General features: G+C 40.8%; 1 protein-coding gene across 2 annotated transcripts in view; it reads right to left on the bottom strand.

Annotated features, from left to right (window-relative positions):
* Positions 1 to 12,721, bottom strand: part of LOC308394998 (uncharacterized protein) — a 62,244-nt gene that overhangs the window by 32,944 nt on the left and 16,579 nt on the right. The window contains exons 3-17 of one of the 2 annotated variants that reach the window (XM_080879649.1): positions 11,470 to 11,531; positions 11,125 to 11,163; positions 10,604 to 11,014; positions 10,180 to 10,403; positions 9,740 to 9,909; positions 9,387 to 9,521; positions 8,710 to 8,808; positions 7,740 to 8,607; positions 7,451 to 7,552; positions 7,315 to 7,349; positions 2,490 to 2,642; positions 2,206 to 2,337; positions 1,874 to 1,921; positions 1,207 to 1,332; positions 614 to 740 (exon numbers count right to left, since the gene is read on the bottom strand). In XM_080879649.1, coding sequence (XP_080735775.1) covers positions 614 to 740; positions 1,207 to 1,332; positions 1,874 to 1,921; positions 2,206 to 2,337; positions 2,490 to 2,642; positions 7,315 to 7,349; positions 7,451 to 7,552; positions 7,740 to 8,607; positions 8,710 to 8,808; positions 9,387 to 9,521; positions 9,740 to 9,909; positions 10,180 to 10,403; positions 10,604 to 11,014; positions 11,125 to 11,163; positions 11,470 to 11,531 — 2,731 coding nt within the window. The remainder of the gene's footprint in view (positions 1 to 613; positions 741 to 1,206; positions 1,333 to 1,873; positions 1,922 to 2,205; positions 2,338 to 2,489; positions 2,643 to 7,314; positions 7,350 to 7,450; positions 7,553 to 7,739; positions 8,608 to 8,709; positions 8,809 to 9,386; positions 9,522 to 9,739; positions 9,910 to 10,179; positions 10,404 to 10,603; positions 11,015 to 11,124; positions 11,164 to 11,469; positions 11,532 to 12,721) is intronic. The other variant, XM_080879650.1, reaches the window with a different exon arrangement.

Raw genomic sequence — 12,721 nt, 5'->3', positions numbered from 1 at the left:
GACCTCAACCCCATAGAAAATCTGTGGCGGGAGTTGAAAGTCCGTGTTGCTCGGCGACATCCCCAAAACATCACTGCTCTCGAGAAGATCTGCATGGAGGAATGGGCCAAAATACCAGCTACTGTGTGTGCAAACCTGGTAAAGACCTATAGTAAACGTTTGACCTCTGTTATTGCCAACAAAGGTTATGTTACAAAGTATTGAGTTGTATTTTTGTTATTGACCAAATACTTATTTTCCACCCTGATTTACGAATAAATTCTTTACAAATCCTACCATGTGAATTCATGGATTTTTTTTTCACATTCTGTCTCTCACAGTTGAAGTGTACCTCTGGTGCAAATTACTGACCTCTGTCATCATTTTAGGTGGGGGAACTTGCACAATCGGTGGCTGACTAAATACTTTTTTGCCCCACTGTACCTCACCCAAAGCAATCCCACAGTACAGGAAGGCCAGCAGGACAAAAGCAGCTACCCTTACCAGACAGGTTTTACAGCCAAAAAAACAACCCACCATATTCAGGGTATTACCAGATGACCTTCCATCAACTTCACCTTTTTTCCCCCGTTTAAATCACATTTATTTAAAACCCCATTCAAAACACACTCACGCAGTGATGTAAATCCACTGTGTGGTATTTCCACCCTTGACAATTTGTGGCCAGTGGCCCGTTTTAGAAGGCTGTACCAAACACCAAGGCGATCAGCATCACACACAGACTCAAATTCAATTAACACCTGAAACACAAGAAAGATAAAATTTACTCTAAACATTTTAATTTCACATTCTAAATGGTAGAAAATGGAACACATGGAAACAGTGAGCTAAGCACAGCTTTATTGTGGAGTTCACTGGATTCAAAAGTCAGAAATCCTGGATCAATGAAGCACTGGAGCCATGCTCAACGTGACCCCTGCACTAATGCTCTAATGTGATGAACACTAGTGCGCATGAGCATATGAAGAATCATGTGCTACAGCGAACAGATTACCTGCAGTCTCTCTTTACTATCTTTATAGTTTTGCAGTTGTGCTTTCATCAAGATAAGTAGCATCCAAAACCAGTCACATTATCTTGTTTTAATGTGTCTGTCAATTTTGGGGGGATAGTTAAGAATACACTTACATAAACACATACATCTCATACAGCCTTTCACAGACTTTTAAAACATGCACTTGTTGCTGCTTATAAGTGTGTTTATACCTTGTAGAGAAGAGGCAGGTAGTTTCTTACAATACCGATTTTTCCCAAAGCTTCTCTGAGATCCCGGAACTCGTCTGGTGAGATGTTCCTGATGTAGATTGTCCGTTCTCCAATATCTATCCCTATCTGTTTCGATAAACCCGGGTGAACATTAAAACAAACCAGAAACAGTATTTAGTTTAACAATATTTCATGCTTTCTTAAACTACAGTTCCAAGATCAAGGTCATAAGTTTGCACATATAGTCACACAACAGTATGCACCCTGGCAGCTATCTTCATTATCCAAACAATTTATAATTGCAGCTCTTGCTTTTGTTGATAACATTGTTTGAGAAAATATTTAAACTTAGCTGTGTACACAGAAAACCACTTTTGGCCCTTTCCTGGGTTCTTAGTTTTTTGCATGTTTCAAATAAAAAGACAAAAACAAAAAAAACAAAAAAAACCACATTTTTTTTAAAATACAAAATGCAGTTTTGAATGAGGATTTAACTTATTGCAGGAAAAAAGTTATCCAAACCTTTCCTAGCCATGTGTTAATATATGCTCATATTTTTCAAGGTGTTTTGACTTGGATGTGAGTGCTGCCAGTTATAACTTTATACTCTATACTTTATAAGGTATTCTAGTGTAGTCTTTGTTTCTGAGATATGTGTGCGTGTTACCTTCTTAACATAACACAGCCGATTCATCAGATATATATAAAACTCAAGCTGAAAGAAAAACAAATAGTTAAAAGTCATTACATCAAATAAATGTTGGATTCTGTTAAATTGATTTCAGTTCAAAGAGTATTTTTTATTACTTATAGCCTCTACAAAATATTACTTTTTTTTTTTTTTTTACTTACAACCACATTTTAAATAGATTGAACATTTAAAAACATCAGCTTGCTTTTAAGGATACTGTTTCCATCAACAAGCAGAAACAGATTTTCAATTATTTTTAATAACATATCTCACAACAGTAAAGTGTATTATCTAAACACAGTGCTCACCGGGGTCGTTAAAAAATTCTTGTTCTTCACAACCTGCAGTCGAAGTTTAGACCCATTGAGAAAAAAATGTTTATCTTCTGATGCTAGCACGATGTTTTTGGCTGCCATTGCTGTCGGCATTAGGGCAAAAGCCTGAAGGAAAAACAAACAAACACTGACACACTGCGCTCACAAAATACGTAATAACTAAATGTTAGTTAGGTCGTCTTAGAAAAGACATTTAGAATCCCATTAAAATGAAGGTAATAATCCAGCCCAATGCAAATCCATGGCCTGGTGCTTACCATGCGCGCCTGTGGTATAACGTAGATCGTATCGTCGTAATATTCAAATCTGTGTGGAGTGAGCAGATCGGCGATGTCCTCCTCTTCATAACAGCCATCACGATACTTAGGCAGGTTGCTTATTAACAGCATCTTGCATTTAAGCGAAACAAGCTGTGCAAAAGAAAAGAATAAAGTCAGCGTTTTAGATTAGTTTACAATTGAAGAAATTCCGGACAGAAATCTCAAAAAGGCAAAACATTCAGTTAGAAACTGTGCCTCACTTTGAGCACTGTCTACAACTATGAACACAATGAGGTACATCAGAATAAAATACTGAGTACAAAATGTTTCTGATGCTGATTTTGGTTTGATTTCTTTTTTTTCTTTTTTCTTTTTTAAACATAGTACAGCTCAACCTTGACTCACTGATAAAAAAAAGGCAGTAAGAGTCAGCTATGAAAGTACTTTTCATTTAAGGTGGATCCTTAAAGAGTGATAACTGATTCACAAAAGGCAATGTGTAAACAGCACTACTGCGCTTTTCAAACTCAGGAAGGAAAAACTGTTTCTGTAGTAAAATATTTAGTATACACATCCAGAAATGCATACACTATTATATATTGTACATATATTTATTCGTTTCAGGTTGGCCATTCTTGTATTTTGCTCGTTTGTGTTGTTGTGTTTGCACATCTCTGTTGCTTGTGGGGCTCGCACACAAGAATTTCACTCACATGTGCTGTACCAGTGTGCCTGCACATGTGATGTGATTATAAAAGTGATTTGATTTGATTTGATAGTAGACTGCTTAAAAAGAAAAGCTGGGCTTCTATTAATTTGTGAGGAACTTTCATCTCTTATGCTTCTTAAAAGGTTCTTTAGTTTTAAAACAACTTGCTGAGGTATTCAAGCCCCCTACTTAAACCCCTATTTTTTTTAAGCACTCAAAACCACCATGTCCTGGATGATTGTGCATATAATTTGAACATTTCAAATTAGCTTTTTAATAACAGACTTTTTTTTTGCCTGTCCCGTTTGGCTCTTTTGCCATCAGAATTATTGTCTAAAGGCGAGGAAAGATGCCCAACGGATTTACTTTACGGATTTACCAAATTGACCATCCCAGCCTTGCCATAATGGTCCATTTGATTCACCTTTTATTGTTTATTTTATTTTCATTTGCTGAATACGGGACAGACTTGACTGGGGGAAAGAAGGGGAGAAGGAAAGGGGGAGAGAAAAAAAAACAGCTGAGAAGAGGGACGGGGGGGGGGAGGGCAAAAAAAACCCCCCAAAAACCAACAGAATAAGCAGAGAGAAAAAAAAAATGCATATATCGATCACCTGTTGAGAAAGAAAAAAGAAAACAAGCAGAAGAGAACAAGAGTAATATAATAAACAACATCACAATGATATATGGGAATATGACAGTAAATACTAAATATTAAACATTATTGTGCAGCACATAAGATCAACATAACACTGTGTGCTTTGAGGTAGGAGCCAAAAGGGGTGTAGTTTGTGGGTGTGATCACCCGTGTGTACACCTGTGAGCATGGACGCGCTTGTTTTTTTAAAAGGTTCCTTCATGTAATAATCTGCTAGAGGGTGTGGGGGGGCCACAGCCCCGTCCTCCAGAGCATGAAGCAGGTATGGAGGAGATCAAAACTCCAGACATCCAGAGGCCCTCAGAACACAAGAGACCTAGGAAGACCAGCAGACGGGCAGCCGCGCCACTGTCCCAGAAAGAGCTGAGGAGAGTCCCAGATGAGGGCTCACTCAGCAGCCGCGGAGCAGAAGCCAGGGGGGGTTGCAGTGACGTGCCCATGAGCTCCGCCGGCAGCCAGCTGTGCCTGGGTGACCGAGCTCCAGGCCAAGGGGCCCGGGGCACTCCACCTCCGGAGTGGCCCGAGCGAGCCCCAGGCTCCAGGCCCCGATAAGCGGCCACCAAGGAGTGAGCCGGTGTGTACCTGGACGCCCTTCCCCGGACACAAAGAACCACCAACGCACCGATGTCTGAGGGAGTCCGCCACCGGCAGGGGAAGTGGTGGGGGGTGGAGATAGGCCTCCATACCTTGGATGGCCTGAGATGTCCCCAGAGAGGTGGCGCCTGATACCCAACCTGACATATAGACACAGACATACAGGCACACACAGACACAAACATCCATTCCCACCCTCATGCTCTCATATGCACTTACTCCACACTCAACCAACGTGGAGACAGACATAAAGAGACGCTGTACACACAATCACACTCCCCAAGCGTACTCTACGAACAGTGTTGGGGAGTAACGGAATACATGTACCGCCATTACGTATTTAAAATACAAAATATGAGTAAAAATTCAATTTAAAATTTTGTTGTTTACTTTTAAAATTACCAATAACACTGCACCAAGCTATCTTAAGGAACTTTTAAACCCATATGCTCCTGCTAGGGCTTTAAGGTCATCCTCACAGTTACTGTTGGTTCAGCCCAGATCTCGACTGAAATCTAGAGGTGATCGATCGTTTGCTCTAGTTGCACCGGAGCTGTGGAACAATCTCCCGATTGGCATCCGGGCGTCTGATTCTATTCATTCTTTTAAATCACGGCTCAAAACATATCTTTTTAAACTTGCCTTTTCTACCAGTTAAATGCTGGCTTGCTTGCAGTGACCTATTGTATTAAATTCTCTGCTTTCTTTCCATTATTGGTGTCTTTTATCATGGTGGTACAGTCTTACCTTGCTATAACCTATGTGTTGCAGTTTACTCTTATTGGTGGCTTTTACCTGTGAACATAATCCGTTACTTTTATGAATTTGATGTTAATGTGTGAACTGTTTTATTTTTTATTGTTTTATGTAAAGCACTTTGGTATGCCCAAGGCTTTTAAATGTGCTCTATAAATAAAGATTGTTGTTGATTGTTGTTAACTGTATTCCGTTACAGTTACCGTTTAAAAAGGTGGTATTCAGAATACAGTTACTTTGTTGAAATAAATGGATTACACTGCGGTACTTTCCTGTTTCATATTGTCGCGGGTCAGGACTGTTTGGGTTTTGTTTGACAGCTACATTCTGTTGTTCCAGGCGGCAGCGTTACGGTTGCCATGGTTACAGGGCAACGCTCTCTCTCTGCAACTGTGTGTTTCCTGGGTGAGAGAGCGCCTTTTCGTTGTTGTTGTGCTAAGCTAACAGGCGGAATGCTACAAGCATAGCTCTAAAGAATGTAGCATCATGGGCAGTGTAGTCCGTGTTGCAGGGAGAATGGACTGCCATACACGTTATGGGTCTGTGAGCGCGAGGAGGGAGAAAAAGGGGAGTGGAAAGGTACGAGTTGTCATCGAGGAAAAACGGGAGCTGGAAGCATGTAAATATAATAATAACCACTTCAGCCAAGAAGAGTGGCTGACGAGCCCAGTTGTAAGTAAGCTATTAAGACTCGACTGTACACCGTGTTCATGTTTTCCTCCGAAAACAATAAGTTCCGTTGGAGCAGCCTTTCGACGCCTCTCTCTGTCTCTCGCAAGAAAAGTTGACCCACACAACAAAGTAAAGCTATTTTTTGGCTACGAGCCGACAGGGACCCCGCCGTATTAGTCAGAGGTCCTTTACTACAGTTCGGAGTCGCGGACCTTCAGTAATAGTAATAAATCACACAGCAATAGTACATTCACGTAGTTGTAAAAAGCATGATAATATATTAAGTAATCCAAAGTATTCAGAATACGTTACTGTCATTGAGTAACGTAACGGAATACGTTACAGAATACATTTTGGGGCATGTATTCTGTATTGGAATACATTTTAAAAGTAACCTTCCCAATACTGTCTATGAACCAGGTCTAGGTACCCTTGCCCCTGGAGGGGGGAACTGCACCCAGACCCAGGTGGTGTTACCCTTTTCCCTGTGGTGGGGAGAAGCAGACCGCCCGACTCCACAGCAGCAGGGAGGCCCCACATTCCAGGCCGCAGTTGGACGGCCAACTCCTCCTCCTAGCCCCCCCGCTCCAGCAGGCCGCAGAGAACAGGGGTGAGAGAAGACTCCAAACCTCCCTCCGGCCGCTTATATGTAGTGTTGATGCATATGTGTTCTAAGGTGCATTTAAAACCCAGGAGGGCATGGAGCTACCTGCCAGAGAGCAGCAGGTAAGCGCATAGCCCCTCCTGCTAGCCCTCAATGTATATGTGTATTTAAAATTGAGAGGTGGGCAACGACGCCAGGGGTGAGGTGTACAGACTTTTAATATGTGTTAGTATACAAGATAATTTTTCGCCATCTTACAATGCTGTGATTGCAGCCATTCTCCAACTCTCTGTGAATAGTACTCATGGCCATTGATCAATGGGTTTTGATCAGTGGTTGTTGATCAATGGTCATGAGAATTTGCATAATTAAAATTAAGGGACTGACTTCCCAGCCCACTGTTCTTTCAGTGGGCTGGTTTCAGTCATTATGCAAATGTACTGTTTATAAGATTTGGGGAAACCTGCAGTCAGCTGAGACTGAAGAAGTCAGTTGGATGGGTGACAAAACGGTTCTCCCACAAAACGCTACGTCCAGATGAACAGAATCAACTTTTGGAGATACACGATAATTATTTTGTTTTGGTACTAAATTGGTAACCATGCTTTGTGTAATTCTATTAGTGTATGTAAATCTCTGGTATTGCGACATACCTACTGAATTTTTAACATTTTTCTACATTTACACCCACTTGAGTGTCACCTGACAATGAGATATAACCCAACTATAAACTTTTAAAACAAATTGAACTATTTCAGATCAAAACTTAACCACTTTGACAAAGCATGTTTTTCTTACAGGTATAATTTAAGTGTTTTTTTAATGTTACCTTTTTACGGGGAAGTCTGACTGTCTTGAGACAAACTGTAAAGTGCAGAGCAAAAGAAAAACAAAAAAGTAATTATAAAATAAAAATTATGTTCACACTGGGAAATCTTTCATACAGATCTTTGGGGATTTCTTACGGATTTTTTCTGGACATAGTTGCTTTTCTATCAGTTCCTCAAATGTTGGGTGGGTAGGAGCGACCGGCTGATCCTTTGAGATCTTCTTTGCAGTCACAGAGACTTAGAATAAAGGAAATGTAGTTAAGTTAAATAGTGGTAGTTTAGATAGGATGCAAATTACCCAGCTGATTTAAATAAAAATCTGAAAACTGTTCTCGTCATGAAGCACAGTCTTTAGCTTTTGATTCCGTCCAACATCCTGCTGTCAAAGATACTCCACACTTGAAGGTGTTTTCTGTCCACTTACCTTTGTCCTTTGTAACCGTTTCTACACTTTCAACTCTTTGCTTTGCCTCCACAGAAATCTCAGGTGATTTTCCTGCAGTCTGCTGTTGTGTTTCTTCTTGTAGAGCAGAATCTGAGCTCTGTTCGGTCTGTTCTGAAGCTTTGAGTGAATCTTCTGGACTTTTGATGACAGTTTGTGGTTTCTGAGGTGGATCAGTGGGTTTTGGTGGCGATGTATTTGGCTTGGTCTCAGCTGCACTAGTTGGTAGTTGATTCTCACTTGATATAGTTGGTGACGTCTGATTATCTTTGCCGTCAGTAGAAGTTTCAACTTCTGTGTGGTCCTCCCTTTCAGAAGCTGATGATTTTCGTGCTTCACCTTTAGGCCCCATCGCAGATTCATGAATCTTTGTTTCAGGTTTCTTGTGTTTTGTCTCTACATCAGGCTTATCCTCTGACGTTGTTGATTTAGAATGATCCACTTTTTCTTTTTTCAGAGTTCCTGCTGATTTAGATTTCTGCGTCGTTGAGGCCGTTTCTGCTTTGGAAGTCAAGACTTTTGGCTCACCATCAACTGCAGCACCTTTAATTGGTTCAACAGCCTTCATAGTATTGGCTGTATTTTTAGGTGCCACCACAGCTTCTTTAGCACCGGTTTGAGACCCTTTGGGTTTACGTTTTCCTTTCAAATCACTGGTGTTAGGCTGCTTTTCGGGACTCTTCGTAGATTTACTCTTAGATTTTTCGAGGCTTGAAGCTGCTTCTTCAGCCTTATCACCAGTTTTTACAGTTTTAGCTTTCTGCTCAGCTGAGATGTTTTTCGCTTTGGAAACCGAGACTTTTGCTGTAGTTTCCAGTTTAGTTTTTGTGGTTTTCTTGAATGCAATTTCCTGCAAACAAAGATAATTTCGGATTAATCAGATAACTGATTATTTTGCCACAGAAGAGCTGCAATGTTAATATTTGTATTTCTCAAGGGAAAACAAAGTTACCTTTTCATTAACAACACTGACAGTTACTTCTTTTATGTCAAAGTTCTTTAAGCTCTTCAGTTTCTCAGCATCTTCCTGTTTCTTGAAACACACAACTGCCTGGGTGTGCACAAACACACACACACATTAATTTGGATTACTACCAAAACTATTAAAATCATATATGAGCACTTGTCAGTAGCTTACAAGTATTTGATGACAAGTTTGAGTTTTCCAAGCAAACTACAAGCAACGGTGGCAACTTGCAAGAAACCAGTGCGATTCCAAGGATGTTTTTAGTGCAATGTGTATATATAGATTTTAAAAAATGCATAATGCAAAGCAGCAAAATAAAAACAAAATACATTGTGTATGCTTTCATAGGATTAGACTTGAGCAGAAACTTTCTGACATTGCGATGTCTATATAAAAGCTCAGTATAATCCAAAGTAGCCTTGAATGTGAGGGCTGCAAGACCACAGAAGGAAAGTAAGGATAACCAACTGACTTTAAACCGCATGATGAATGCAGGACAACAACCATGAATGGACAGTACATTTATAGAGAATTGTAGCTACGATGCATAAATATCTATCTTCGATTGCAGAAGCAAACCAGGAGACACATTTTCTCTAGATTCACAAGCAGGTCAATGAAGTCATCCATCTATAACAGTGAACAAATTTCAGTGTACATACCTGTAATTTTGACCTAAACAAAACAACTGACTTGGTTTTTCCGAATTTCTCCACAGCAGAAATCACTTCACTGTGAGAGAGACTACTGACAATCCCTTGTAGCCTCACCATGGTTGGAGGGGAAGATTTAGCAGCCTGCGGAAACACAGCGAAGAAAAATATGAACAATATGAACCAAATGCAGATTTCATCATGACAACTGGACTCAAAGTTTGTGCTTGTATAAATTTGTGCTGAAGGATTTAATCTTGGTTTTGTGGCATCAACAATCACGTCACTGTCACCTGTCACTGACCACATTATAAATTGTCCAAAACTGTCCATTCATGAAAAAAGGCATCATGTGAAGTCACCTTGGTCTTCTCTGTGCTAGGCCTCCCTTTAAGTGATTCTGGAGATGCAGAACGTGAGGACGATGATGTTGATGGGGACGACTTCATCTTGGCTAGCTCAGCCAGCAGGGCAGGAGCCAAAGTTTTGACGACAGTCTCCAGGTCAGACTGTTTTGATAAGGACTGGAGAGCTAAAATACCACAGGTACAAAAGAGATTCACACATTGGTGGGTCCCAAGTCTCAAAAATCATCTACTGCTTCTGAAAGTTTTATAATAGTAGAAAAAACTATACTGACATTTCTGGTGGTACTGGTCTTTATTTATAATTTGCATTAGTAAAGTTAATGTTGTGTGTGTGTGTGTGTGTGTTGGGGGGGGGGGGGGGGGGGGGGGGGGCTTTGAGCTTAGAAAAACCTAATGAGTACATACCAAAAAATACCAAGAAGCAATTTTCAAACCTGATGTTTCCAGCAGTTTCTTTGCCAAGATCTTCGAGCTGCTCAACTTTCGCATAGGAGATGACCTCTCTGTCGACGATCGCCTCTCCCAGCTTCTCCTTGGTGATGAACATTTCTCATCTCTTCTTCTCGGCGAGGATCGTCTCTCACGTCCCCTTGAGCGTGATCGATATCGTGAAGAGGAAGGACGGTCATACCATGAGGAGTCAGAATGAGACCGGGACCTGAAAGAAGTATGGATCAAAGAACTTAATGACTCATAAACATCTCAAAGCACACATGCAGCATGGATACAAAAGGAAAATAGTCCACCAATTAAGTGTTTTTAAGTTTACATTATTAAATAAATTACATTTCGCCCTCTCCACTGGAGAGCTAAATCTTTTTGATTGATCCTAGTTCTCAAAATGTATGTTGGACAGACCTGCGATTACGTCTGGAGCTGTACGGAGATCGTGATCGGCTTCTGTGTCTCTCCCTTCGGGGGCTGCGTGATCGAGAACGGGAATGACTAATTCGTCTGTCCCTCCTACGCTCCAAGTCACGGAGGCGACGTGAACTGCCGGAGCGGGAACGGCAACTTCGTCTGTCCCTGCTACGCTCCGGGTCATGATGGCTGCGGGAGCGGGAACGGCTACTTCGTCTATTTCTTCTTCGCAACGAGTCACGATGAGTGCGGGGGCTGCGAGAGCGGGAACGGCTACTTTGCCTGTCCCTGCTACGCTCCGAGTCACGATGGCTCCGGGGGCTGCAGGAACGGGAACGACTCTCATGTCTGGTTTTCTTCTGGGAAGTCTCAGCAGAAGTTGAGGGAGAGGGCTTGGCACCTGATGCACTAACAATTGCATATAAAAAGAAAGGCACATGTTAAATCAAAGAAAATGAAAGCCTCCAATACTGGCATGTTTTTTTATTTGCCAAATGACTTCAAATGAAGATAATTACTCTAGCAGTGATGCTATTTCACCGTTCCATTCTGGGTATCTGTGGAAAAACACAGATACATTTTTGTCAGATGTTGCAAGGTAGAATGTCCTTAAAAATATATTATTGTTCATTAATCCAGAAACTCAGAAATGTATTCAGCCTTTCAACAATTTAGGTTAGGGAAAATGGCGCATGGTAAATGCTGCAAATCATTAAGTTGCTTTAAATTAAAAAAATACAAATGAACAGTTCTTAGGAAGCTATCCTAGCATTACAACCCCGGCATCATTTTGGCACACCCATGGTTGTGCTGCCCCAAAGATATCGGTTCATAATCACGAAGTACAGAGAAGAAAGATTGACCGCTTTCGCAGAAGTTTGAAGTTCTCGATGTGAAGGCTGGTATTCTGGTGGGAGACCCAATCCTAGTGGTCACAACAAAACACAAACATTTAGACAAGGTTTGTTATTATCAGGAGCAACGTTTGTCATTGACATCACTTGCTGATAAAAGGTCACTAAACTTTGCAGTGGCCTTAAAAAAATTCTTAAAATATTAACAGTTAGTCCTTCACTGAACGCAGAAGCATTATAACATTAGCCAGGAGTTTGGATTGTATTTAAACCTTCATAGGCCAAAAACCAGGAACAAATAAGCATGACACATTATACCTCTCCTGGGATAAAATTTTAAAAGTGAAATTATTTAGTATATATAGAAAACACAAGTCAAACATCTGATTACACACAACCAAAACGAAAGGATCATCTTAGGCTCTGGATTCTGGACTCTCAGGCTCTTCTTATGTCATCAAACTTTCCCGAGGCTCCAAGAAGGTCAGCGCAGTAGAGGCCAAGTTTGGATTAGGACAAAATGCACCACCTATGACGATCACAGTTGGAGTAGCGACAGGAAGATGATGTTGAAATAGGCCAGAAGAGGAAGGCGCTGTTTCTTTGACGAGGAGCTCAAATGTGAAATTTGGTGCAGCGAAGGAAGGCCGATCCATAAAGAGAGATTCAACAACAAATCAAATCTGGTGCTTGTGTAGCTCATGACTGGGCGCAGCGGGTGCTTATGTTTGTGGTAGTAAATGATGTTGCCTTTTGGGACACAAAAACACTAACTTAAAAAGAAAGTATGAGTAAAAAAAAAAAGAAAAAGAAGCAAGTATTACACAAAAACAAGGTGCCTACTAATGTGAAATAAAGGACAAAACACACTATTCTTAACTCTAATGACAAAAGACAAAAAGGGAAACTTTTACATTCAGCAACAGTTCCAGAAAAAGCAAAGCTGAATGTGCACTGTGGAACAGCAGCCCAAGAACAGAGACAAATGAAAAAACAGCCATCTTCCAACATTTTCTGATGCACAGGCTCATCAGGTTTGCAGGTTTCTCCTCATCATGTCATCCGAGGCCTTGGTTCCATTGTTAGCAAAAGCCTTGAATGTCTTCGCATCAGTTTATGTCATTTTAAAAGAGATTAAATCTATCAATTGCAAGTACAGACCACTGAATATTCTGAAGGTCTCTTATTAGTAGTGTTTTTCAATTACAATATCTGATAGACATATAGTTAACTTTAGTCTGCGCTGTAATCCTTCAGAAAT

This window comes from Rhamphochromis sp. 'chilingali', assembly GCF_963969265.1.
Source record: "Rhamphochromis sp. 'chilingali' genome assembly, chromosome: 1".
Lineage (NCBI taxonomy): Eukaryota > Metazoa > Chordata > Actinopteri > Cichliformes > Cichlidae > Rhamphochromis > Rhamphochromis sp. 'chilingali'.
The sequence above is the reverse complement of the archived record's forward strand: the minus strand, read 5'-3'. Positions and strand labels throughout refer to the sequence as shown.